This window comes from Cetorhinus maximus, unplaced genomic scaffold (genome assembly GCF_964194155.1).
Source record: "Cetorhinus maximus unplaced genomic scaffold, sCetMax3.hap1.1 HAP1_SCAFFOLD_393, whole genome shotgun sequence".
NCBI lineage: Eukaryota > Metazoa > Chordata > Chondrichthyes > Lamniformes > Cetorhinidae > Cetorhinus > Cetorhinus maximus.
Genome location: NW_027596339.1, coordinates 200,811 through 228,000, shown reverse-complemented (window position 1 = coordinate 228,000; position 27,190 = coordinate 200,811). Strand labels below are relative to the sequence as shown.

General features: G+C 44.9%; 1 protein-coding gene across 1 annotated transcript in view; it reads right to left on the bottom strand.

Moving 5' to 3' along the window:
- LOC144673603 (uncharacterized) overlaps positions 1–27,190 on the bottom strand; it is a gene marked incomplete at its 3' end in the record, with an annotated part of 236,213 nt that overhangs the window by 148,680 nt on the left and 60,343 nt on the right. Inside the window, exons 4-6 of the mRNA XM_078535351.1 lie at positions 20,994–21,415; positions 11,594–11,699; positions 10,399–10,492 (exon numbers count right to left, since the gene is read on the bottom strand). Of these exons, the coding sequence (XP_078391477.1) occupies positions 10,399–10,492; positions 11,594–11,699; positions 20,994–21,415 (622 nt within the window). The remainder of the gene's footprint in view (positions 1–10,398; positions 10,493–11,593; positions 11,700–20,993; positions 21,416–27,190) is intronic.

Sequence of the window (27,190 nt, the reverse complement as noted above, 5' to 3'; positions counted from 1 at the left end):
GAATGGAAATAGAGAGAGGTACTGAGTGCAGAGATTCGCAGAGAGAGAGGTCAGAGACACTGAAGAGAGAGACAGAGAGAGATCAAAGATACTGAATGGAGTGAGCCAGAGAGAGAGAGAGATCAGATATACTGAACAGAGGGATTGGAGAGAAAGGTAGAGAGAGATCGGCAGTACTGAACGGAGAGGGTCAGATGGATAGAGATCAGACAGAATGAATGGAAATAGCCAGAGACAGAGAGAGAGATCAGGGATACTGAATGGAGAGACTCAGAGATAGAGAAAGTGAGAGATCAGAGATACTGAATGTAGAGAGTCAGACAGAGAGAGGAATCAGCGACACAGAATGGAGAGAGTCAGACAGAAAGAGGGAGAGAGATCAGAGATAATGAACGTAGAAGTTAAAGAGAGAGAGAGGGATTAGAGATAGTGAATGGAGAGAGTCAGAGAGATAGAGATCAGGGATACTGAAAGGAGAGAGTCAGAGAGAGTGAGAGATCAGATATACTGAATGGAGACAGTCAGAGGGAAAGAGAGATCAGAGGTACTGAATGGAGAGAGCCTGAGAGAGAGAGATCAGAGATACTGAATGGAGACACTCAGGGAGAGGGAGATACAGAATGGAGAGAGTCAGAGACAGAGAGAGATCAGAAATAAGGAAGGGAGGGAGTCAGAGAGAGAGAGATCAGAAATAAGGAAGGGAGGGAGTCAGAGAGAGAGAGATCAGATATGCTGAACAGAGAAAGTCAGAGAGAGAGAGGTCAGAGGTACTGAATGGAAAGAGTCAGAGAAGGAGAGATCAGAGATACTGAATGGAAAGAGTCAGAGAGAGAGAGAGATCAGACATACTGAATGGAAAGAGTCAGAGAGAGAGAGAGATCAGACATACTGAATGGAAAGAGTCAGAGAGAGAGAGAGATCAGAGATACTGAACAGAGAGAGTCAGAGAAAGAGAGCTCAAATGGTACTGAATGGGGAGCGTCAGAGAGGGAGAGAGAAATCAAAGCTATTGAACGGAGAGAGTGGGAGAGAGAGAGAGATCAGAGATATTGAATGGAGAGAGTCAGAGAGAGAGAGAGGGAGGGGGAATGGAGATACAGAATAGGGAGAGTCAGAGAGAGAGAGAGATCAGAGCTATTGAACGGAGATAGTCAGAGAAAGAGAAAGAGAGAGGGAGAGATCAGAAGTACTGAATGGAGAGGGAGAGAGATCAGAGATACTGAACGGGAAGACTCAGAGAAAGAGAGAGAGAGATTGAGATGAGAAATACTGTATGGAGAGTGTCAGAGAGAGTTCAGAGACACTTATTAAGAGAGTCAGAGAGAGAGAAACCAGAGATACTGAATGGAGAGTCAGGGAGAGAGAGAAATCAGAGATACTGAATGGGGAGAGTCAGAGGGGGAGAGAGATAGCAGATAATGAATGGAGAGAGTCACAGAGAGAGAGATCAGAGATACTGAATGGGGAGAGTCAGAGGGGGAGAGAGATAGCAGATAATGAATGGAGAGAGTCACAGAGAGAGAGATCAGAGATACTGAATGGAGAGAATCAGAGAGAGAGAGAGAGGGAGAGATCAGAGATACTGGATGGAGAGAGTCAGAGAGAGAGAGAGAGATCTGAATTACTGAACGTGGAGAGAGGGATCAGAGTCACTGAATGGAGGGTGAGAGCAAGAGAGATCAGAGAAATGAACGGAGCGACTCAGAGAAAGAGAGACAGAGTGAGATGAGACATACTGAATGGGGAGAGTCAGAGAAAGTTCAGAGATACTGATTAAGAGAGTCAGAGAGAGAGAGAAATCAGAGATACTGAATGGAGAGAATCAGAGAGAGAGAGATCAGAGATACAGAAGGGAGAGAGAGAGAGAGATAGAGATCAGATATACTGAACAGAGAGATTCAGAACAAGAGATCAAGAGATCAGAGGGACTGAACGGAGAGAGTCAGAGAGAGAGAGATCAGAGATAATGAATGGAGATAGTCAGAGAGAGAGAGAGAGGTCAGAGGTACTGAATGGAGAGAGTCATAGAAAGAGAGAGAGAGGTCAGAGGTACTAAATGGAGAGAGTGAGTGGGAGAGAGTTCAGAGATAATGAATGGAGTGAATCAGAGAGATAGAGAGATCAGAGGTACTGAATGGAGAGAGTGAGAGGGAGAGAGCTCAGAGATACTGAATGGAGAGACACAGAGAAAGAGAGAGAGAGTGAGATGAGACATAATGAACGGAGAAAGTCAAAGTGAGTTCAGAGATACTGATTAAGAGAGTCAGAGAGAGAGAGAAATCAGAGATACTCAATGGTGAGAGTCAGAAGGAGAAAGATCAGAGATACTGAATCGAGAGAGTCAGAGAGAGAGTGAGAGAGAGATAGAGAGATAAGGGACACTGAATGGAGAGAGTCTGAGGGAGAGAGATACTGAATGGAGAATCAGGGAGAGAGAGACAGAGAGATAGGAGATAATGAATGGAGAGAGCCACTGAGCAGAGAGAGAGAGTTCAGAGATATTGAATGGAGAGAATCAGAGAGAGAGTGATCAGAGATACAGAAAGGAGAGAGTCAGAGAGAGAGAGAGAGGTAGAGATCAGATGTACTGAACAGAGAGAGTCAGAGCGAGAGAGATCAGAGATACTGAATGGAGATAGTCAGAGAGAGAGGTCAGAGGTACTGAATGGAGAGAGTGAGAGGGAGAGAGATCTGGGATCTGAACGTAGAGACTCAGAGAAAGAAAGAGAGAGAGAGAGATGAGACATACTGAGTGGAGAGAGTCAGAGAAAGTTCAGAGATACTGATTAAGAGTCAGAGATACTGAATGGAGAGAGTCAGAGATAGTAAAATCAGAGATACTGAATAGACAGTCAGAAAGAGAGAGAGAGATAAGGAACACTGAATGGAGAGAGTCTGAGGGAGAGAGGGAGAGAGGGAGAGAGATCTGACATACTGAACGTGGAGAGTCAAAGAGAGAGAGAGGGATTAGAGATACTGAATGAAGAGAGTCAGAGAGGGAAAGATAAGAGTTACTGAACAGAGAGAGTCAGAGAAAGGGATTGGAGATAGAGAAGGGAGAGAGTCAGAGAGAGAGAGAGGGATCAGAGATACTGAATGCAGATAATCACAGGGAGAGAGATCAGAGATACTGAACGGAGAGAATCAGAGAGAGAGAGAGATATCGGAGATAATGAATGGCAAGAGTCAGAGAGAGAGAGGGATCAGAGATACTGAACAGAGAGAGTCAGAGAGAGAGGGATCAGAGATACTGAACAGAGAGACTAAGAGGGGGAGAGATATCAGAGATAGTGAACGGAGAGAGTGATAGAGAGAGATCAGAAAAACTGAACAGACAGACTCGTAGAGAGATAGAGATCAGAGATACTGAATAGAGAGAACCAGAGAGAAGGAGATATCGGAGATAATGAATGGCGAGAGTCAGAGAGAGAGAGAGTGATCAGAGATACTGAGCAGAGACAGTCAGAAGGAGAGAGATATCAGAGATACTGAATGGAGAGTGTCAGAGAGAGGGGTATCAGAGGTACTGCACAGAGAGAATTCGAGAGAGAGAAAGAGATCAGAGATACTGAATGGAGATAGAGAGAGAGAGGTACTGAGTGCAGAGAGTCACAGAGAGAGAGATCAGAGACACTGAAGAGAGAGAGACAGAGAGAGAGATCAAAGATGCTGAATGGAGTGAATCAGAGCGAGAGAGATCAGATATACTGAACAGAGAGTGTCAGAGAGAGAGGTAGAGAGAGATCAGCGATATTGAATGGAGAGGGTCAGATGGATAGAGATCAGACATAATGAATGGAGATAGCCAGAGAAAAAGACAGATCGGGGATACTGAATGGAGAGACTCAGAGAGAGAGAGAGAGAGAGAGAGTGATCAGAGATACTGAATGTAGAGAGTCAGACAGAGCGGAATCAGTGACACTGAATGGAGAGAGTCAGACAGAAAGAGGGAGAGAGATCAGAGATACTGAACGTGGAGAGTTAAAGAGAGAGAGGGATTAGAGATCGTGAATGGAGAGAGTCAGAGAAGGAAAGATCAGAGTCACAGAGAGATAGAGGGATCAGAGATACTGAACAGAGAGAGTCAGAGCGAGAGAGAGATCAGCGATACTGAATGTGGAGAGTCAGAGCAAGAGAGATCAGAGATACTGAACGGAGACAGTAAGGGAGAGATCCGAGATACTGAATTCTTTTCATCAAACTTTCTTAGAAACATGGAAAAATATACTTCACAGAAAGAGACCGTTTGGCCCATCATCTCTGTGCCAGCCTGAAGATATCGATCCAGTCTAATCCCAGCTTCCACTTCCTGGTCCATTCCCTGTCGCTCTCTCATGTGCATATCTTGCTGGTTTTTTGATGGGTATTTCTGCATCTATAACCATTTCAGTTCCAGATCCCCGCTACCCTCTGGGTAACAAAATTACTCCTCAATTCCACACCAATCTCTTTACCAAGTACTTTATTGGCAGGGTATTCCAACCACCGGAACCCAGGGCCATCATCGTGGGCATGTCCACTAAATTTGGAGAGCCTTTGAGTTTTTACAGCTCTCCAAATTTACCCTTCTGCCCAAAATAATGCCCACCAGTGGGGGTGCCAGAAAATCCCACCCTAAATCTCTATCCCCTGGGCAGGATGTTTCAGTCGGCATGCGGCGGTGTGCCTGACACGCTGACGTGTAAAATAACGCGTAATGAGGCCGGGCGTGCATCCCGATGTCACTGCGTTGTCTCGTGATGTTTAATTTGGCGGGTGCATGCTGGAGCCGGCTCCATGCCCACCGATATTGAAACAGCCTTTTAAGGCCATAAAGGAAGTGATTAATCAAATTGTTAACGCTGCCCATCCAACCTTAAGGTTGGCAGGCAGGCGAAACGGCCAGGTGGCCTTCACGTATTTTAGAAAGCCTCATCCACGAGCGGGATAAGGTGTCCTGAAGGTTTTATTAATAAAATTAAAATTTTTTCCTAACTATAAAAACATCTCCCATCTCCTGTGACACAGTCACATGAGGAGATATGTTTAAATGAATTTATAAATCTTGTATTTAATAATTTCAGAAGCCCTTCAATCTCCTTAAGGCAGCTCTGTGCCTAAGGGAGATTGAAGTGCTCTTTCGCGGCCTGCGTGAAAGAGCGCTGGCCCTGACTCTCCCTCCTCCCCCTGCCTGTACAGGTAGTGCTGAGTGCTATCGGTTGCATCTTACGCTGGGCAGGCCTTAATTGGCCCACCCGTGTAAAATGGTGACACGGAGCTGATCGCAGGTGACGATCAGCTCCGGCCCCACCCCCGCCCGCTCCCGCCGATCCTGCCCGCTGCCTAAAAAATTCAGGCCCCAGTTATTGACCTCTCTATGAATGGATACAAGTCCTTCCTATCCACTCCATCTAGGTCCCTCATACTTTTATACAGCTCAATTTTTTGCAATAACTTTCCCACCTCCAAGTTTAGACTGATTGTCTGTAATTACTTGGTCTATCCCTTTCTCCAGTTTTAAGTAATTGTTTAATTGATTTAAATGGTATAAATAATTCCCAGCCTCTGGCCCCCTCCTGTAGCCACAGTATTTATATGGCGAGTCCAGTCAGTTTCTGGTCAATGGTAACCCCAGGATGTTGATAGTGGGGGATTCAGTGATGGTAATGCCATTGAATGTCAAGGGGCAATGGTTAGATTCTCTCTTGTTGGAGATGGCCATTGCCTGGCACTTGTATGACACAAATATTACTTGCCACTTGTCAGGCCAAGCCTGGATATTGTCCAGGTCTTGCTGCATTTGGACATGGACTGTTTCAGTATCTGAGGAGTCATGAATGGTGCTGAACATTGTGCAATCATCAGCGAACATCCCCACTTCTGACCTTATGATGGAAGGAAGGTCATTGATGAAGCAGCTGAAGATGGTTGGGCCAAGGACACTACCCTGAGGAACTCCTGCAGTGATGTCCTGGAGCTGAGATGATTGACCTCCAACAACCACAACCATCTTCCTTTGTGCTGTGTATGACTCCAACCAGTCGAGAGATTTCCCCCGATTCCCACTGACTCCAGTTTTGCTCGGGCTCCTTGATGCCACATTCGGTCAAATGTGGCCTTAATGTCAAGGACAGTCACTCTCACTCTCACCTATTGAATTCAGGTATTTTGGATTTTTTATTATTTGTTCATGGGAGGTGAGAATCAGCATTTGTTGTCCATCCCTAATTGCCCCCATGGAGTGGCTTGCTAGGCCATTTCAGAGGCCAGTGAAGAGTTAACCACATTGCTGTGGATCCGGAGTCACATGTAAGCCAGACCGGGTAAGGGCAGCAGATTTCCTTCCCGAAGGGATATTCATGAACCAGATGGGTTTTTATGACAATCCAGTGGTTTCATGATCATCATTACTGAGACTAGCATTTTATTTCAGATTTATTTGTCAAATTTAAATTCTCTGATCGGATTTGAACTGTGTTTCCAGGCCATCAACCTGGGCCTATGGATTATTAACCTAGTAACATTATCACCATGCTGCCATCCTGTCCGTGTTTGGCTGTAGCAAAGCCAGGGGGAGCTGAGTGGCCTCTGGTGGAATCCAAACTGAGCATCAGTGAGCAGGTTATTGCTGAGCAAGTGCCACTTGATAGCTCTGTTGATAATCCCTCCCATCACTTTGCTGATGATAGGGTTGGATATGTCCTGCTTTTTGTGTATAGGATATACCTGGGCAATTTTCCACCTAGCCAGGTAGGTGCCAGTGTTGTAGCCGTACTGGAACAGCTTGGCTAGGGGTGCAGCAAGTCCTGGAACACAAGTCTTCAGTACTGGAATGTTGTCAGGTTTTGCGGTATCCAGTGCCTTCAGTCAGTTCTTGATATCACATGGAGTGAATCAAATTGGCTGAAGACTTGCATCTGTGATGCTGGGGACCTCCGGAGGAGGCCAAGATGGATCATCCACTCGGAACATCTGGCTGAAGATTGTTGCAAATGCTTCAGCCTTATCTTTTGCACTGCTGTGCTGGGCTCCCCCATCATTGAGGATGGGGATATTTGTACAGCCTCCTGCTCCAGTGAGCTGTTTAATTGTCCACCGCCATTCATGACTGGATGTGTCAGGGCTGCAGAGCTTAGATCTGATCTGTTGGTTGTGGAATCGCTTAGCTCTGTTTATCACTTGCTGCTTATACTGTTTGGCATGCAAGTAGTCCTGTTTTATAGCTTCACCAGGTTGACACCTCATTTTTAGGTATGCCTGGTGCTGCTCCTGGCATGCCCTCCTGCACTCTTCGCTGAACCAGGGTTGATTCCCTGGCTTGGTGGTTATGGTAGAGTGAGGGATATGCCAGGCCATGAGGTTACAGGTTGTGTTCGAGTACAATTCTGCTGCTGCTGATGGCCCACAGCGCCTCATGGATGTCCAGTCTTGAATTGCTAGGTCTGTTCGAAATCTGTCCCATTTAGCACAGTGGTAGTGCCACACAACACGATGGAGGGTATCCTCAATGTGAAGGCGGGACTTCGTCTCCACAACAACTGTGCAGTGGTTACTCCTACCGATATGGACAGATGCATCTGCGGCAGGCAGGTTGGTGAGGATGAGGTCAAGTATGTTTTTCCCTCTCGTTGGTTCACTCACCACCTGCCACAGACCCAGTCTAGCAGCTATGTCCTTTAGGACTAGGCCAGCTCGGTCAGTAGTGGTGTTACCAAGCCACTCTTGGTGGTGGACATTGAAGTCCCCCATCCAGGGTACATTCTGCCCCTTGCCACCCTCAGTGCTTCCTCCAAGTGGTGTTCAACATGGAGGAGCACTGATTCATCAGCTGAGGGTGGGCGGTACATGGTAATCAGCAGGAGGTTTCCTTGCCCATGTTTGACCTGATGCCATGAGACTTCATGGAGTCCATAGTCGATGTTGAGAGGACTCCAAGGGCAACTCCCTCCCGACTGTGTACCACTGTGCCGATATCAGGAATGGTGATGTTGGTATCTGGGACATTATCTTTTGTTTAATTATTCGTTCATGGGATGTGGGTGTCGCTGGCTAGGGCAGCATTTAAGCCCATTCCTAATTGCCCTTGTTCAGAGGGCATTTAAGAATCAACCACATTGCTGTGGGTCTGGAGTCTCATGTAGGCCAGACCAGGGAAGGACGGCAGATTTCCTTCCCTAAAGGGCATTTGTGAGCCAGATGGGTTTTGACAACAATTGGCAATGGTTTCATGGTCATCATCAGACATTTTAATTCCAGATATTTTATTGAATTTAAATTTCACCATCTGCCGTTGTGGGATTTGAACTCAGGTACCCAGAGTATTACTCTGGGTCTCTGGATCACTAGTCCAGTGACAATACCACTACGCCATCACCTCCCCAAATATGATTCCAAAAGGATGACATCAGGCTGTTGCTTGACTCGTCTGTGGGACAGCTCTCTAAATTTTGGCACTAGCCCCCCAGAAGGTAGTGAGGGGGACTTTGCAGGGTCGACAGGGCTGAGTTTGCTGTTGTCGTTTCTGACTGATGCCAGGCTGTTTGTTCAGTTTCATTCCTTATTGACGGTCTAGAAGTTTGATACAACTGAGTGGCTTTCGAGACCATTTCAGAGGGCAGTTAAAAGTCAGCCACATTGCTGTGGGTCTGGAGTCACATGTAGACCAGACCGGGTGAGGATGGCAGATTTCCTTCCCTAAGTGACATTATGACAGTGGTTTCACGGTCATCATTAGACTTTTAATTCTTGGTTTTTATTGATTGAACTTAAATTTCTCCATTTGTGGCAGTGGGATTCAAATCAGGTCCCCAGGTTTCTGGATGACTAGCCCAGTGACAATACCACCACCTCCCCTTTCTCAGCTCTCCCCCTGACTCAGCTGTTTGCTCTCTGCATTGCCAACTCTGTCAGGCTGTGAGCTGTGCTGCTGAATGAAGCTGTTGTAAATTATTTGACCTTCAGTAGTTCACACTGTCTGTTCCCTTCAGAAATCCTGGTGCCAGAGTGATGCCCTCTGTCTGTGGAGACACTCGTGTTCAGGTTTCGCACTCGCCTTATACATTGATTCTCATTCACTCGTTAAAGCAATCTCGCTCAGCAGGCTCCCTATTGGCCTACGGGAGACTGGCAGGAACTGTGACCTTGAACTCATTTCCCTCTGTCCCTCACTCAAACATGTAAGATATTGTTATTTCAATAAACATGCGTTCGAATGGAGACGAGGGAAGCAACAATGGTCAGAATCAGCCTGTCACACAGGGCTGCTGTGGTCAGCACAGTGCACACCAGTTCTCACACCTACCACACCTACACTGAGGCAGAGGTCCCCCAGAACAGAGGTTTAATGTGAAAACCCTTCTCCCTCCACTTACCGGATCTAGTTTACACTATTCGCAAATAATATCAAGATCTTCATTTTATCCAGTGACCTGAAGGAAGTGACATTGAAAAGGATTCCACACAGATTGTTGGCTAGTGACTGAGGGCACAAACCGAAGATTTGAATTGAAGAACCAGAGACAGGATGAGGAGAATTGTTTTAACACTGCCAGTTGTTCCGATCTGTACTGCACTCTGATAGGGTGATGGAATCAGATTCAATAGTAACTTTCAAAAGAGAAGTGGATAAATAATTGAAATGGAAAAAAGTGCAGGGCAATGGGGAAAGAGCAGGGGAGCAAGACAAATTAGGTAGCCAAAGAGATTAGGGGAAGTCAGGGAGCTGAAGGAGACAATGATCACTGAGCTGAATATTATTATGCTGCTCTGAAGAAGGATCAGGCAGATTCAAAATGTTAACTCTGCTTCTCTCTCCACACATGCTGTTAGACCTGCTGAGTTTTTCCAGCATTTTCTATTTTTGTTTCAGATTTCCAGCATCCGCAGTATTTTGCTTTTATCACTATGCTGGGAGAGGTGCTGAGCAGGCTCCGGACAGTCAGCGTGTGTTGAAATGGTTGAGTGAATGCAGCAGTTTGAGGAGGTTCCTGCAGAGTTTGGTTGGGAAAATGGGAGTTGCTCAGTCCAAAAATAGTTGGTAATTCTGAACAACATATGCTTGAAAATGAAATTCACTCAAGTGTTATGAGGAATATTTCCAGTTTTATAAAGGAGAAGCTGATGGAATATGAGAGCACGGGAACAATGGAGGATGGGACATGTGGTGCACTGTTTATAAGAGTGCTGTCAGAATGGCACCACACAGTCTCAGAGTAAATTTAAATATTCTCAACTCAGCCAAACATTCCAGCCTCAGGAGACCTTAATTCAAACTTTCGTTGTCCTCAGGTAAGTGAAGTACAGCAGGGATCACAATCCTTTCAGTCCTCGTCTGCCTGAGTGGGGCTCTCCGTTACGACTGGAATTATCTGTATGATGCAGATGTTCCAGGATTTGCAGAAAAGGCATTTTCATCCTTACCTTTTCTTTGACAGATCGAATTTTGATGATTTTCATGGCGAGTTGCAGACCTGAGGATTGGTGTGTACAGCGATGGACACTTCCAAATCGTCCCCTAGAATAAATCAGTAACAGTGCTACAGCCAATGGGAAAGGGGAGGGGAGCTTATTATACCGCGCTCTGAACCACTCATGCTAATCCGAACTCGAACCTGTAACCCTTACCTTAAACCTGCAACACGTAACCAAACCCTGTAACACTGATATACCACATTCTCTCTCACTCTGACACTAACCCCTCACTGTAACACTGATATACCACACTCTCTCTCACTCTGACACTAACCCCTCACTGTAACACTGATATACTACACCCACTCTCACTCTGACACTAACCCCTCACTGTAACACTGATATACCACACTCTTTCTCACTCTGACACTAACCCCTCACTGTAACACTGATATACTACACCCACTCTCACATTGACACTAACCCCTCACTGTAACACTGATATACCACACTCACTCTCACTCTGACACTAACCCCTCACTGTAACACTGATATACCACACTCTCTCTCACTCTGACACTAACGCCTCACTGTAACACTGATATACTACACCCACTCTCACATTGACACTAACCCCACACTGTAACACTGATATACCACACTCTCTCTCACTCTGACACTAACCCCTCACTGTAACACTGATATACCACACTCTCTCTCACTCTGACACTAACCCCTCACTGTAACACTGATATACCACACTCTCTCTCACTCTGACACTAACCCCTCACTGTAACACTGATATACCACACTCTCTCTCACTCTGACACTAACCCCTCACTGTAACACTGATATACCACACTCTCTCTTACTCTGACACTAACCCCTCACTGTAACACTGATATACTACACCCACTCTCACTCTGACACTAACCCCTCACTGTAACACTGATATACTACACCCACTCTCACTCTGACACTAACCCCTCACTGTAACACTGATATACCACACTCTCTCTCACTCTGACACTAACCCCTTACTCTACATGTCAACATCCCACTCCCTCTCATAGTCCGATACATTCACTCACAAGATCATTCTAATATACTACTCTAACATTTTATGCATTTATCATTATTTAATTATTGACAATGCCCAAATATATTACTTTATTTTATGATTTTGCCAAAAATGCTCTCTTACCCTCCGAGCACCTCCTTCAGGTTGAACTTGTACAGGCTGCTCACGGGCACTTTTTGGAATGATACAAAGCGATGCTCAAATGGAGCCGGAAGTGGGGGTCTGTCCTCTGAAGGGAGAAGGGATACAAGGTCACTGATTCCATGATTAGAGAGGGACAGAATTATTAGCAGAATCACTTTTGGGAAGGGGAGAGAGGGACAGGACCAATGGTAGATTTGGCCCTGGTATAAGGCTCCTGTGCTGCCATCTGCTGCTCTGATGAGGCACTAGGGGAAGTGCTGAATCCTCCCTCAGCAGGAGGAATCTTGACAGGAGAGGCAGCCATTGTCAAGCGTATGCTTTTGGGAGCCGCCTAACCAGAATTCTTCAATCCTGGACCCTGAAGCAATGAGGAGAGAAGCAGAACCTGTGCAGCTATTCCCTTTATTGTATTTTTCACGGTTGATTTTAAAATTATTGTCCTTGTTTATAAATCCCTCCATGACATAATAACATAAGACATAGCAACAGGAGTAGACCATTCGGCCCCTCGAGCCTGCTCCACCATTCAGTACAATCATTGGTAATCTTCTACCTCAAATCCAATCCTCTTCATTTCCTGAAGAACCAAAAACTATCAACCTCTGTCTTGGATACATTCAATGATGGAGTGTCCACAACCCTCGGAGGTAGAGAATTCCAAAGATTCACAACTCTGAGTGAAGAAAACAACAGGGGAAACAATCTCTCAGTGTCCACCCTATCAAACCCCGTCAGAATCTTATAGGTTTCAATGAGATCGCCTCTCATTCTTCTAAACTCCAGAGAAATTAGACCCAATTTACTCAGCCTCTCATCATAGGACAACCCCCTCATCCCAGGGACCAATCTAGTGAACATTCACTGTATCGCCTCCAATGCAAGTGTATCCTTCCTTAAATACGGAGACCAAAACTGTACACAGTATTCCAGGTGTGGTCTCACCAAATCTCTGTACAACTGTTGCAAGACTTCTTTATTCCCATACTCCAATCCCCTTGCAATAAAGGCCAACATGCCATTTGCCTTCCTAATTGCTTGCTGAACCTCCATGCTAACTTTCTGTGTTCCTTGTATGAGCACACCCAAGTCTCACTGAACATCAACACTTACAAGTTTCTCACCTTTTAAAAAATATCCTGCTTTTCTTTTCTTACGATCAAAGTGAATAACCTCACACTTTTCCACATGATGCTCCATCTGTCACCTTGTTGTCCACTCACGTAATCAGTCGTATCTCTTTGCCCTCCCCACAGCTTACCTTCCCACCTAGCTTTGTATCGTCAGCAAACTTTGATATATTACTCTCTGTTTCTTTGTTTGTCATTAATATAGATTGTAAATAGCCGAGTCCCCAGCACTGATCCTTGTGGCATTCCACTGTTGTCACAGCCTGCCAACTTGAAAATTCAATATTTATCCTTACTCTTTGCTTCTTGTCTATTAGTGAATCCTCCATCATGCTTTTATACTACCCCCAGTCTCACGAGCCCTTATCTTGCATATTAACCTTTTGTGTGACATTGTTTGAATGTCTTTTGGAAATCCAAGTATACTACATCTACTGGTTCCCTTTTATCTACCCTACTAGGTACATCCTCAAAAAATTTAATGCATTTAAATGCATTTTCCCTTTTGTAAATACAAAAGTAAAATACTCCGGATGCTGGAAATCTGAACTGAAAACAGAAAATGCTGGAAATACTCAGCAGGTCTGCCAGCATCTGTGGAGACAGAAACAGAGTTAACATTTCAGGTCATGACCTCTCATCAGTACTGGAAAAAGCTAGATCTGCGATAGGTCTCAATTGAGTAGAGATAGAGGCAGGGAAAGGGGAGGGAGGAATGAACAAAATGGTTAGGGCAGAAGACAGGAGAGAATAAATGACAAAAGAGTTGATGATGCAAATCCAAAGGGAGTGGGAATGGGACAAGTAAAGAAATGCAACTCGGAACATCTTTATTCAGTCCAGAAGCATGACCCCAAGCTTCTGGTGGCCTGTAACTTTCATTCTCCATCTTGCTGTCACACTGACATCTCTGTCCTCAGCCTCCTGCACTGTTCCAATGAAGCTCAAAGCAAGGTGAAGGAACAGCATCTCATCTTTCAATTAGACACTTTACAGTCTCCCAGGTTCAACAATGAGTTCAACAAATTCAGAGCGTAATCTCTGCCTCCATTTTGTTTTCTCTTTGCAGGTTTTGGTTGTACCTTTTTTTTTCATTTTTGCTTTCGGACAGCTGCCATTCACACCTCTTTTGGGCACATCTTTTCTTTCTTTACTTGTCCCATTGCCTTTGACCTTGCCACACTAACCCTGTTGTCATTTAAACTCTCTTGTCTTCTGCCCGATCACATTTCTAACTTTTCCCAGTCCTGATGAAAGGTCATTGTCTTGAAACATTGGGCTGAATTTTCATGGAGTCAGGAGGACTCTGTGGTGGTATGAAAATGACAGCTGGGGCCCTATTTTGGGATTCTAGACCCCATTCTCTGGGTTTCCAATTTTCACCTGTGCCGTTTAGGTATCATGAGCCTGCACCTTGCACTCCTGACCTGGCAGGCTCCATTGCGGAGTAAGGCATGTCCTAGTCCCCCACAATGTTCGTATGATCATACGTTCATATGTTCATGGAGTTGGGCCAGCTTTTAAAGGATTCATGGTTCACGGTGCCTTAGAGGTGTCATTAACTGAAGTCTGGATGAGGAAACCCTTTGAAAGGTTCCTTTTGCATTCTTCCATATAAAGCTATGCCCCCACCCACCCCCCCATGGCCCCAATACTTTTATGCACTTACATGCCCAATCACCTATTCTACACTCCATAGCAAACAAATGAACCCAACAGTGACAATTGGATGTATTAAAAAAGACTTTAAAAAGTATTCGTTCCTAAAAATTGCTTTTACTGCAGCCCAATAAATATGTTAATCGTCTAAATCCTTTAAATTTTCAATAGCAGAAACTCAAAGCACTTGAAACCTCTTTATCTTGTGTAAATAAACATAGTGAAATTGACAGAATAGACCAGAGAGCCAGAGCTGTCAATTAGGCAATGCTTTCTCTGTGACTCAGGTGTTTTAGTACTCTAATGGATGTCTGGGCACACAGCCAAGGAAACATAACAAAGCTTAGCTGAGGGATCAGGAATCAATTAGATTGTTGAAACAGCTGAGGGATTGAATGTTTAAGGTGATGGGTGGGATGCCAATCAAGCAAGCTGCTTTATCCTGGATGATGTTGTTAAGTTTCTTGAGTGTTGTTGGAACTGCACCATCCAGGCAAGTGGAGAGAGTATTCCATCATAATCCTAACTCTTGTATTACACTGAACTGGCAAACTGCCAGAGTGACACATGCTCCCTTGTGGGAGGTAAGAGGGAAATGGAAAGTTTATTAAGCACCTGTAAGGGTGAGCAAATCAAATACTGAACACTGTTAAGGTTCAAAAATCCACAAGGGATTGCAGGTGAAAATTAGCAGCAGACTTGTCACACCTCAGCTGTACCTGAAGATGCCTTTAATGTCAGCCCAAAATGGGCATCTTCCACTGCCCAGTGGAAGTGCCAATAATCTGGCAAGCAGAGATGAAAACTGCATCAGGGTGGGTGGTATCTTAATTAACAGTGTAACTAACGCCCTGTGTCGTAGCCAATCACATACAGTCAAATGCAACCAATTATAGGGCTATGAAAAAGAGCAGGGATAGTGGGACTAATTGGATAACACTTCCAAAGAGCCAGCACAGACAAAATGGGCCAAATGGTCTCCTGGTGCTATAAGACTCAATGAAATGCAACCGGTTGCAAGTTACATCAATCTTTTCACCAGAACAATGGAAAATATAAGGGAAGAGTGAGGCTGCATTTCTATATCACCGGTCACATCCTCAATATGTCCCAAAGCTCCTCACGGTCACTGCCATTTTTATTCGATAAAGGTGGGATCTAAATTTATGCACAGCAAGATCCACAATCAGCAATGATATTCCTGATCAGAAAGACATTCAATAATTTTACACAGGAGACGGTTTAAAACAAGAGCACAGAGAGTTCCCGACAAGTTAATGACATTGGTAAAGGAGTCAGTTAGGAGGTTTTTTTATTCATGTGGGCTTCGCTGGCTGGGCCAGCATTTAGTGTCCATCCCTAATTGCCCTTGAGAAGGTGGTGGTGAACTGCTTCTTGAACTGCTGCAGTCCATGTGGTGTAGGTACGCCCACAATGCTGTTAGGGAGGGAGTTCCAGGGTTTTGACGCAGCGACAGTGAAGGAACGGTGATATATTTCCAAGTCACGATGGTGAGTGACTTGGAGGGGAACTTCCAGGTGGTGGTGTTCCCATCTATCTACTGTCCATGTCCTTCTAGATGGCAGTGGTCATGGGTTTGGAAGCTGCTGTCTGAGGACCCTTGGTGCATCTTGTAGATGGTACACATCTGTGCGTCGGTGTTGGAGGGAGTGAATGTTTGTGGATGTGGTGCCAATCAAGCGGCTGCTTTGTCCTGGACAGTGTCAAGCTTCTTGCATGTTCTGGGAGCTGCACTCATTCAAGCAAGTGGAAAGTATTCCACCACACTCCTGACTGGTGCTTTGTAGATGGTGGACAGGCTTTGGGGAGTCAGGAGGTGAGTTACTTGCCACAGGATTCCCAGCCTCTGACCTGCTCTTGTAGCCACAGTATTTCTATGGCTAGTCCAGTTCAGTTTCTGGACAATGGTAACCCCCAGGATGTTGATAGTGGGGGATTCAGTGATGGTAATGCCATTGAACATCAAGGGGCGATGTTGGATTCTCTCTTATTGGAGATGGTCATTGCCTGACACTTGCTTGGCGCAAATGTTACTTGCCACTTGTCAGCCTAGATATGGTCCAGGTCATGCTGTATTTGAACATGGACTGCTTCAGCATCTGAGGAGTTGCGAGTGGTGCTGAACATTGTTCAATCATCAGCGAACATCCCCACCTCTGACCTTATGATGGAAGGAAAGTCATTGATGAAGCAGCTGAAGGTGGTTGGGCTGAGGACACTAACCCTGAGGAACTCCTGCAGTGATGTCCTGGAGCTGAGATGATTGACCTCCAACAACCACAACCATCTTCCTTTGTGCTAGGTATGACTCCAGCCAACAGAGAGTTTTCCCCCTGATTCTCATTGACTCCTTGATGCCACACTTGGCCAAAAACTGCCTTGATGTCAAGGGCAGTCACTCTTACCTCACCTCTGGAGTTCAGCTCTTTTGTCCATGTTTGAATCAAGGCTGTAATGAGGTCAGGAGCTGAGTGACCCTGGCGGAACCCAAACTGAGCATCAGAGAGTGGGTTGTTGCTAAGCAAGTGCTGCTTGATAGCACTATTGATGACCCATTCCATCACTTTACTGATGATCGAATGTAGGCTGATGGGGCGGTAATTGACCCGGTTGGATTTATTCTGCTTTTTGTGTACAGGACATACCTGGGTAATTTTCCACAAGCCGGGTAGGTGCCAGTGATGTAGCTGTACTGGAACATCTTGGCTAGGGGCACGACAAGTTCTGGAGCACAAGTCTTCACTACTATTGCTGGAATATTGTCAGGGCAAATAGTCTTTGCAGTATCGAGTGCCTTCAGCTGTTTCTTGATATCACATGGAGTGAATCGAATTGGCTGAAGACTGACATCTCTGATGCTGGGGACCTCCGGAGGAGGCCGAGGTGGATCATCCACTCGACACTTCTGGCTGAAGGTTGTAGCAAATGCTTCAGCCTTGTCTTTTGCACTGATATGCTGGGCTCCCCCATCATTGAGGATGGGGATATTAATGGAGCCTCCTCTTCGAGTGAGTTGTTTAATTGTCCACCACCATTCACAACTGAATATGGCAGGACTGCAGAGCTTAGATCTGATCCATTGGTCGTGGAATTGCTTAGCTCTGTCTATCACTTACTGCTTATTTTGTTTGGCATGTTATGTTGTAGCTTCACCAGGTTGACACAACATTTTTAGGTATGCCTGGTGCTGCTCCTGGCATGCCCTCCCACACACTTCATTGAACCAGGGTTGATCCCCTGGCTTGATGGTAATGGTACAGTGGGGGATATGCCGGGTCATGAGGTTACAGATTGTGTTCTAATTCTGTTGCTGCTAGTGGCCCACTGTGCCTCATGGATACACTATCTTGATTGCTAGACCTGTTCAAAATCTATCCCATTTAGCACGTGATAGTGCCACACAACATGATAGAGGGTATCCTCAACATGAAGGCGGGACTTCATCTCCACAACGATTGTGTGGTGGTCGCTCCTACCGATAATGTCATGGACAGATGCATCTGTGACAGGTAAATTGGTGAGGATGAGGTCAAGTATGTTTTTCTCTCTTGTTGGTTCCCTCATCACCTGCCGTAGACCCAGTCTAGCAGCTAAGTCCTTTAGGACTTGGCCAGCTCTCTCTGTAGCGGTGTTACCGAGTCACTCTTGGTAATGGACAGTGAAGTCCCCCACCCAGAGTACATTCTGTGCCCTTGCCACCCTCAATGCTTCCTCCAACATGGAGGAGCACTGATCCATCAACTGAGGAGGGTGGTACATAGTAATCAGCAGCAGGTTTCCTTGCCCATGTTTGACCTGATGCCATGATACTTCATGGGGTCTGGTGTCGATGTTGAGGACTCCCAGGGCAACTCCCTCCGACTGTATATCACTGTGTCGCCACCTCTGCTGGGCCTGTCCTGCTGGTGGGACAGGACATGCCCAGGGATGGTGATGGTGGTGTTTGGGACATTATCTGTAAGGTATGATTCTGTAAGTATGATTATGTCAGGCTGTTGCTTGACTAGTCTGTGAGACAGCTCTCCCAATTTTGGCACATGCCCCCAGATGTTAGTAAGGAGAGTTTTGCAGGGTCAACAGGGCTGCGATTGCTGTTGTCATTTCCGGTGCCAAGGTCGATGCTGGTGATCTGTCTGGTTTCATTTGTTTTCCTTTACTTTGTAGTGGTTTGACACAACTGAGTGTCTTGCAAGACCATTTCAGAGGGCATTTAAGAGTCAACCACATTGCTATGGATCTGGGGTCAAGTGTAGGCCAGATCAGATAAGGACGGCAGATTTCCTTTCCTCAAGATGTCGCCTCTGATTCTTTGGCCAATTACCTTAAATCTGTAACAAAAGCAAAAAATGCTGGAAAAACTCAGCAGGTCTGACAGCATCTGTAGAGTGAAAAACAGAGTTAACGTTACGATCTGTATGACTCTTCTTCAGAGCTGAAGGGGAAGTACAAATGTCGTGAAATTTACACTGTTTAAGGGTGGGGGGGGGGTGGGGGGGGGTGTTGGAGCAGGTGAAGCTGGGTACAAGGCCAGTGATAGGTGGAGGCAAAGGAGAGATTGACAAAGATGTCATGAACAAAAGGTCAAAGGGGTGTTAATAGTGGTGGTTCTGGCTAAAGGAGGTGCTAATAGTGATACTAAGAGTAGAAAGTAGAATGTGGTAATGGCCGGACCAGGGTAAGCGCTCTGGAAAGTGACAGAATGGTGGTGGGGTGGGGGGAGGGGATGGTGATGGGAATAAAGATCGAAAAGGCTAAAAGCTGGGGATAAAACAATGAATAAAATAGAAATAAATTTTAAAAACGATAATAATTGAAATAAGTGGGAATAAATAAATAAAAAATAAAAAATAAAAATGAATATGGAAAAAAGAGGGGGAAGAAACGGGGTGGGGATGAGGGGAGAGAGTTCATGGTCTGAAATTGTTGAATTCAATATTCAGTCCGGCAGGCTGTAAAGTGCCTAGTCGGAAGATGAGGTGTTGTTCCTCCAGTTTGCGTTGAGCTTCACTGGAACATTGCAGCAAGCCAAGGACGGACATGTGGGCATGAGAGCAGGGTGGAGTGTTGAAATGGCAAGCGACAGGGAGGTCTGGGTCATGCTTGCGGACAGACCGAAGGTGTTCCGCAAAGCGGTCACCGAGTCTGCGTTTGGACTCTCCAATACCTTAAATCTGTACTCTCTGGTTATCTACCCTTCAGCCAATGGAAGCAGTTCATCACCGTTCCTTCACTGTCAATGGGTCAAAACCCTGGAACTCCCTCCCTAACAGCACTGTGGGTGTACCTACACCACATGGTTCAAGCGGTTCAAGAAGACAGCTCACCAGCAACTTCTCAAGCGCAATTAGGAATTGGCAATAAACGTTGGCCTTGTCAGAGACATCCACATTTCAACCTCTGAACACAGGCCACTTGACACAAATTTCTGGCACATCATTTGCTCTGATGCCTTTCCAGGGGCCCTGGTGGGATTTACAAAATGTGCCGATATAGAGTGGGCTCTATGTGAACCGGATATGCTCTCTTGTATCATTTCCTGCTTTGTTTCTGGTGGTCTCCATTTTCAAGGCAAGTGAGCCTCAGGGTTTAGCTTTGGGATCTGCACTCATCTCTTCTCTGATTGGAGATTGATAGGCAGAGAAGACAAGGCTCTGACAGTATGTCCCCCCTTTAAACAGTGTCTTGGAGCCAGAGAGTGGCTTCTGTTTGTGGCCCACAGTGGCCACTGTGCTCCATATCTCACTGGATAGATTCGGGTGTTTTGCATCAGACCAGCATCCTCTACTAGACTCATGGCAACATTGGCCCAGTCAATTCACACTGGGGTATAATCCCACACATCCTGCCCCCTGTGACTCCCACCCCTGCTCCACCACAGGGATGTCTGAATAGGCAGCATACAGGGGATTGAGCCAGGCCTGGCTTTCACTTATCCAAGGCTAATGATAGACCCTTTATCCTGACTGAGATCAAATAATGTCCCTTCTCAGGGATTGTCCCTCAGCCAACCTTGGTGTATAATAGCTTCTCACAGTGTCAATTGAACCTCAGTGGTTAGCATTCTTGTCTCTAAGTCAGAAGGTCATGGGTTCAAGTCCCACTCCAGAGACTTCAGCCAAAATCCAGGCTGACATTCTAGTGTAGTGCTGAGGAAGTGCTGCACTGTTGGAAGTGCTATTTCTCAGATGAGGTGTTAAACAGAGGCTCCTTCTGCACTCTCAGGTAATTACAAAAGATCCCATAGTCATAATTTGAAGAGCAGGAGAGGTCTCCAATCCCAAACCAACACTGCAAAAAAATGTCAAACTGCTGTTTGTGGGAGCTTGCTGTGCACAAATTGGAGGCTCCACTTCCTACCTTATAGCAGCGAATAAATGTCAACAAGGTTTAATTAGCTGTCAGGTGTTTTGGGACATTTTGGAGTTGTGAAGGGTCATGTATAAATATATATCTTGCTGCATCGTTAGATAACCGAATGTGACAGTGTGAGACTCTATCCTATGACCCCACTGGGTAGGTGTATGGGGATGAGGATCATATATCTAAGACCCAACAACAGCGCTGATCTTTACCAATCACTTTGATGCAGCTCTCTTTGCCAGTGCTGGCCTGCAGTACAGTGCTCTCCTCCTGGATCAATGCTGCTGTGCCCAGCCTTGGCACTTTGTTCTCGCTCTCTGCACACTCGTCATGGTTTGAGGTTTCTCCTCCGTGCTCAGAGAAGTCATCCTCCAGCATTCCCTTATTTGCTCGATCTTTGGGGTCTTCATGGGATCTGTCCCCCAAATCTGCAGGTTCATCCTGGGACGTGGTGGTAAATTTGGGATTTAAATCAGAGAACTTCACATCGTGACTCTGTGATTCCCCCTCTGGTTCTGTCCCTGAGGCCTGGGCACGCTGTCCAGGCTTACTGGCGGAAAGGCTGCTGTCCTTCGGTTGTCTGTCTGTGCTGACTGCCATTGACTTTACACTCCTGGCTTCCACCTCCTCACAGCTGACATGGAAGAGCAAAGTATATTAGGAATCAAAGGGGGTGCCTGATAATATTTGGTTAATAAGACGATAGGGAATCAAGCAACACGTAGAGGGTTCAGATGAGAAGTGAAAATTGAAAGATGAGAGGCTCTGGCCACAATCTTCCTTAGATACTCGGGCTAGGGGATTGCAAATATTACAGCACTGCTTAAATAAAGGAGAGAGGGTTAATCCTGCCAAGCACAGGTCAGTCAACATAATGCCAGGTGGTGGAGAACCTTTGAGATAATAATCTGGGACAAAATTAGAACATGGTTTAATGAATGACATTTAGCAAAGGTTAAACGCAAAAATATGTTGATCGAGTTAATTGACAATTATGACGAAGGCCGTGCAGTAGATATTGTTTATATGAACTTTCGAAATACATTTGACAAAGTACCACATAAATAGACTTGTTAAAAACTTAAAAACCCAAGGGATTAAAGGGGATATAAAATTGGCCAAGGGACAGAGAACAGATAGTGCTGAATGGTTGTTTTTCAGACTAGAGGGAATTGTACTCACTCACCCATTCACTAACTCACTCACTTACTGAAAGACTGGGGACCTTTAAAAACTTGTCTGATGATGATTCAATGTTAAAATCACTGATTGAACTGATATATATTATATATATAATCTTATAATGTTATTTATTATATACAGGAAAAAATGTTGAAGTTTTCACGTGACACAAGATTTGGAAATGTAATAAACAGTGAGGAGAATAGTAACAGACTTCATGAGGACATAAACAGACTGGTGAAATAAGCAAACAGATGAGAGATGAAACCTAATGCCAAGAGGGTGAAGTGATGCACTTTGGAAAGAAGAACAAAGAGAGGCAATGTAAATTAAGTGGGGCCATTGTGCGGGGTGTACAAGAACAGAGAAACCGAGGATGGGGGTGTGGACGTAAATCTTTGGAGGTATTCAGAGAAGTTGAGAAAGTTGTTAAAAAAGCATGTGGCATCCTTGGCTTTATTCATAGAATAGAATGCAGAACATTATGGTGAAACCTTTACAAGTCATTGGTTCAGTCCCAGCTGCAATGTTGTATCCAGTTCCAGGGTGGCTGTGAATGCCAGCCAGTGATTGCAGAGGAGATTTACTAGGCATGAGGGACTTCAGTTAATGTGGGGAAACTGGAGAAGCTGGGATTGTTCTCCTTAGAGCAGAGAAGGCCAAGGGAGATTTATCAAAGTGTTTCAAATCTTGAAGGGTTTTAATAGAGTAAATAAGGAGAAACTGCTTGCAGTGGCAGGAGGCCCGGTAACCAGAGAGACACAGACCGAAGGTGTTCAACCAAAGAATCAAAGAGGAGATGAGAATTTTTTTTATAAGTGAGCTACTGTGATCTGGAACACATCGCCTGAAAGCGTGGTGGAAGCAGATTCATTAATAACTTTTGAAAGGGAACTGGATAAATAGTTGAAAAGGAGAAATTTGCAGAACTATGGGGGAAAGCCAAGTGGAGTGGGACTAATTGGATAGGTCTTTCAAAGAGGCATCACAGACACAATGGGTCAAATGACCTCCTTCTGTGCTGTATGATTGTGATTACACATTGACGAATGAGATTCAGAATTTAACATTGTTAAAAGATTAATTAGAAATCTCTGATTTAATGTAGAATGACATTATGGGTGACTTGGTGTCTTAACACACTGCCTTGTTGTGACTTTGAGTCATACACACCCAAAAGGTGGCAACTTGAAACTCTAGTCTATGACTTTTCTCGCTACCTCTGTAACCTCCCACAGCCATACAATACTCTGAGAATTTTCCACTCCTCCAATTCTGACCTCATGTGCATCCCGCACGTCCTTCACCCCGTCATTGGTGATTGTGCCATCAGATGCCTGGGCTCCAAGCTTTGGAAATCCCTCCCTAAACCTCTCTGTCATGCTATCTCTCTCTCTTGTTTCCAATGCTCCTTAAAAACCTACCTCTTTGATTAAGCATTTTGTCACCTCCTTCCTGGGTAAAGTGTCAATTTTTATCTGATTACATTCCTGTAAAGTACTTTGGGATGTTTTAAACGAAGGTGCTACATAAATGCAAGTTGTGGTGAGTTAGCTGATCTCAGTATTACTCCATTTTAAGCTTCATGAGCTGATGAAAGGATAAATTAGGTTCCCCATTCCTTATCACTGCTCCCTGCTGGAAGTACCTGGGGATGGTTAGAAGCAGACAGTGGTTGGATTTGCTATGTGACACCCTGTCTCTGTCCCCTCCAGTCTGTCTTACTTGCAGGGTCACACGCGCAGGATTCTCATGAGTGAGATAGTGAAGGGTTATTGATGTCCTTCAGAAATATTCCCTCTATCCCAAGTATCACTTCTTTCAGAAAAGTGGCAGAGAGAAATGGACTGAAGACAGCAAAATAAATGCAGGATTTGTTGTGACAGGTGCAATTTTTCAATTTAAATGCTGTCATGAATATTTAATTTGGAATGGTAGAATCTCTGTTATTTCTCAATATCTGTCTGGATTCTAGAGATAAAGAACAAAAGCAGAAATACAAGCAAATTAACGCCGGTAATTCGAGGAAGGAATGCATCATCATTCTATTCCACAAGGTGGTTCAGTATAAAAGTCATACATTTTAAGGAATTTTGTTAGCAGAACATCTAAATACTACTGTTGGAAATTAGGTAAAGAAGGAAAGATTTAGCTTAATAACTCCTTTGGTTTTACACTTTCAATCTTTGTGATAAAAAACTGCCCCTTAACATAATGGAACAATCTGCTTAATCACTATTATAGTTAACCTGCCAAACTCAATCCCGACTCTCAGAGTGCATCTGACTGTCACACTGTGTGTATCTGATTGTATCATGGTACATGTCTGACTGCCTCACAGCATGCGTCTGACTGCCTGACAGCGTGTGTCTGACTGTCGCACCCTATATAATGTTCAACCCTAAATGCCCTTGAGAAAGTGCTGCTGAGCTGCCTTCTTGAACCGCTACACACCATGTTGTGTAGGTACACCCACAGTGCTATTAGGGAGGGAGTTCCAGGATTTTGACCCAGTGACAGTGAAGGAATGGTGATATATTTCCAAATCAGGATGGTGAGTGATTTTGAGGGGAACTTCTAGCTGGTGGAGTTCCCATGTGTCTGCTATCTTTATCATTTTTGGTGGTGGATGTGGTAGTATGTGTTTGCATGCTATTGTAATGTGAAGGTGCTCGGCAGAGGAAGGGTTAATGTGGGACTGGAGAATAGCACCACCCACGGTATTATGTATAGAGTCACATGGTAACAGACTCAGAGAACAGCCTAGAGAGAATACTCTGGAACCACCCTGCATGGAGGTAACAGCACCATGCATGACAGTAACCTGGGATTTGTAAATAGTTAAAAACTAACGATAAAGGGTCCATGTTTAAATATACAAGTCTCAAGATCTCATCATTGAGACATCTAAAGAACCCATAATGTAACAGTGGAGGTCACAAGTTTGACCTGTTCTTGTAGCCATAGTCTTTATATGGCTAGTCCAGTTCAGTTTCTGGTCAATGGTAACCCCCAGGATGTTGATAGTTGGGGATTCAACAGCACTAATGCCATTGGGTGTCAAGGGGCGATGGCTAGATTCTCTCTTGCTGGATCAGAAGTTGAGGGTAACCTAGCTAGGGGCTAATAAGTAAGAGGAGATTAAATAAATAATACCAACAGGGAAAAAAAAAACCTATTGGAGAGCTTGAGGGACTAAAATCCGACAAATCCCCAGGACCTGATGGCCTGATCTTAGGGTTGTAAAATAGATAGCTGCAGAGATAGTGATGTGCCGGTTATGATTTTCATAAATTCCCTGAATTCTAGAATGGTTCCAGCAGATTGGAAGTTAGCAAATATAACACCACTATTCAAGAAAGGAGGGAGAGAGAAAACAGGGAACTATAGACCAGTTAGCCTGACATCTATCATTGGGTAAGTGCTGGAATCTGTTGTTAAGGAAGTCTTAGAAATGCACTTAGAAACTCATAGTATGAACAGACAAAGTCCACATGGTTTTATGGAAGGGAAATTATGTTTGGCAAATTTATTAGAGTTTTTTGAGGATGTAGGGTAGGTAGTAGTAAGGTAGACAAAGCAGAACCAGTAGATGTAGGATACTTGTGTTTTGAAAAGGCATTCAATAAGGTGCCACGTAAAGGATCAATATGCAAGATAAAAGGTCATGGATTTGGGGGTAATATATTAGCATGAATAGGATTGGTTAATGGACAGGAAGCAGAGAGTGGGGATAAATGGGTCATCTTCAAGTTGGCAGGCTGTGACTAGTGGAGTTCTATGAGGAGCAGTGCTGGGGCCTCAGCTATTTACAATATATACTAATGACTTAGATGAAGAGGCAGAGAGTAGTGTATCTAAGTTTGCTAATGATACAAAGCTAGGTGGGAGATAAGCTGTGGGGAGGACAGGGAGAGGCTGCGAAGAGATGTAGACAAGATAAATAAGTGGGAAACAAGATGCCAGATGGAGTATCATGTGTGGAAGTGTGAAGTTATTCACTTTGGTCATAAGAATAGGAAAGCAGAATATTTTTTAAAAGGTGAGAAACTTATATATGTTGATGTTGAAAGAGACTTGGGAGTGCTTATACAAGGAACACAGAAAGTTAGCATGGAGTACAGCAAGCAATTAGGAAGGCAAATAGTATGTTGGCCTTTATTGCAAGGGGATTGGAGTACAGGAAGTCTTGCTACAATTGTACAGGGTTTTGGTGAGACCACATCTGGAATACTGTGTGCAGTTTTAGTCTCCGTATTTAAGGAAGGATACACTTGCACTGGAGGCGATACAGTGAAGGTTCACTAGATTGGTCCCTGGGATGGGGGGGTTGTCCTATGATGAGAGGCTGAGTAAATTGGGTCTAATTTCTCTGGAGTTTAGAAGAATGAGAAGTGATCTCATTGAAACCTATAAAATCCTGACGGGGTTTGACAGGGTGGACACTGAGAGATTGTTTCTGCTGGTCGGAGAATCTAAAACATGGGGCACAGTCTCAGGATAAGGCGCTGATCATTTAGAACTGAGATGAAAATAAATTACTTCACTAAAATGGTTCTGAATCTTTGGATTTCGCTACCCGAGAGGGTTGTGGATGCTCCACCATTCAATATGTTTAAGGCTGGGATAGACAGATTTTTGGTGTCTGAGGGAATCAAGGATTATCCAAGACTGGATGTCAGATGTTCAGTGTGACATCACAGAGGCTGCGGAAGAGCTAAGGAGATAATGGAGAAGACTGAATGTGATAGAAGCTGACACAATATCAACAGTTAATAAACAGCATGTAAATAAGGAAGAGGAGGGACCAGAGACACTGATTTCGGATGGTATTGTTAGATTGGATCTGGACTGTTTGTATACCAGTTCAATTGGTGATAGTTGGAATTTCAATGGATTCCTGGACATTTTCTCCATATCTACATTCTCACTGACAGCTCTGAGTCCTCAGAAATTCCTCCTCTCCCACAATCAGCCCCCTACTATTCCAAACCCCTTGCCAGACCCCAAACACGTCTGGCCCTTTCTCCTAAACCCCAAACAACCCCCCTCACCCTCTCAACCCCAAAACACTCCTGCCACACCCTCTTAGACCCTAAACAACCCCCCCTCTCCCTCTCAACCCAAAACACCCCCACCACACCCTCCTAGACCCCAAACAATTCCACCCTCACCCTCTCAACTCCAAACACCCCCACCACACCCTCCTAGACCCCAAACAATTCCA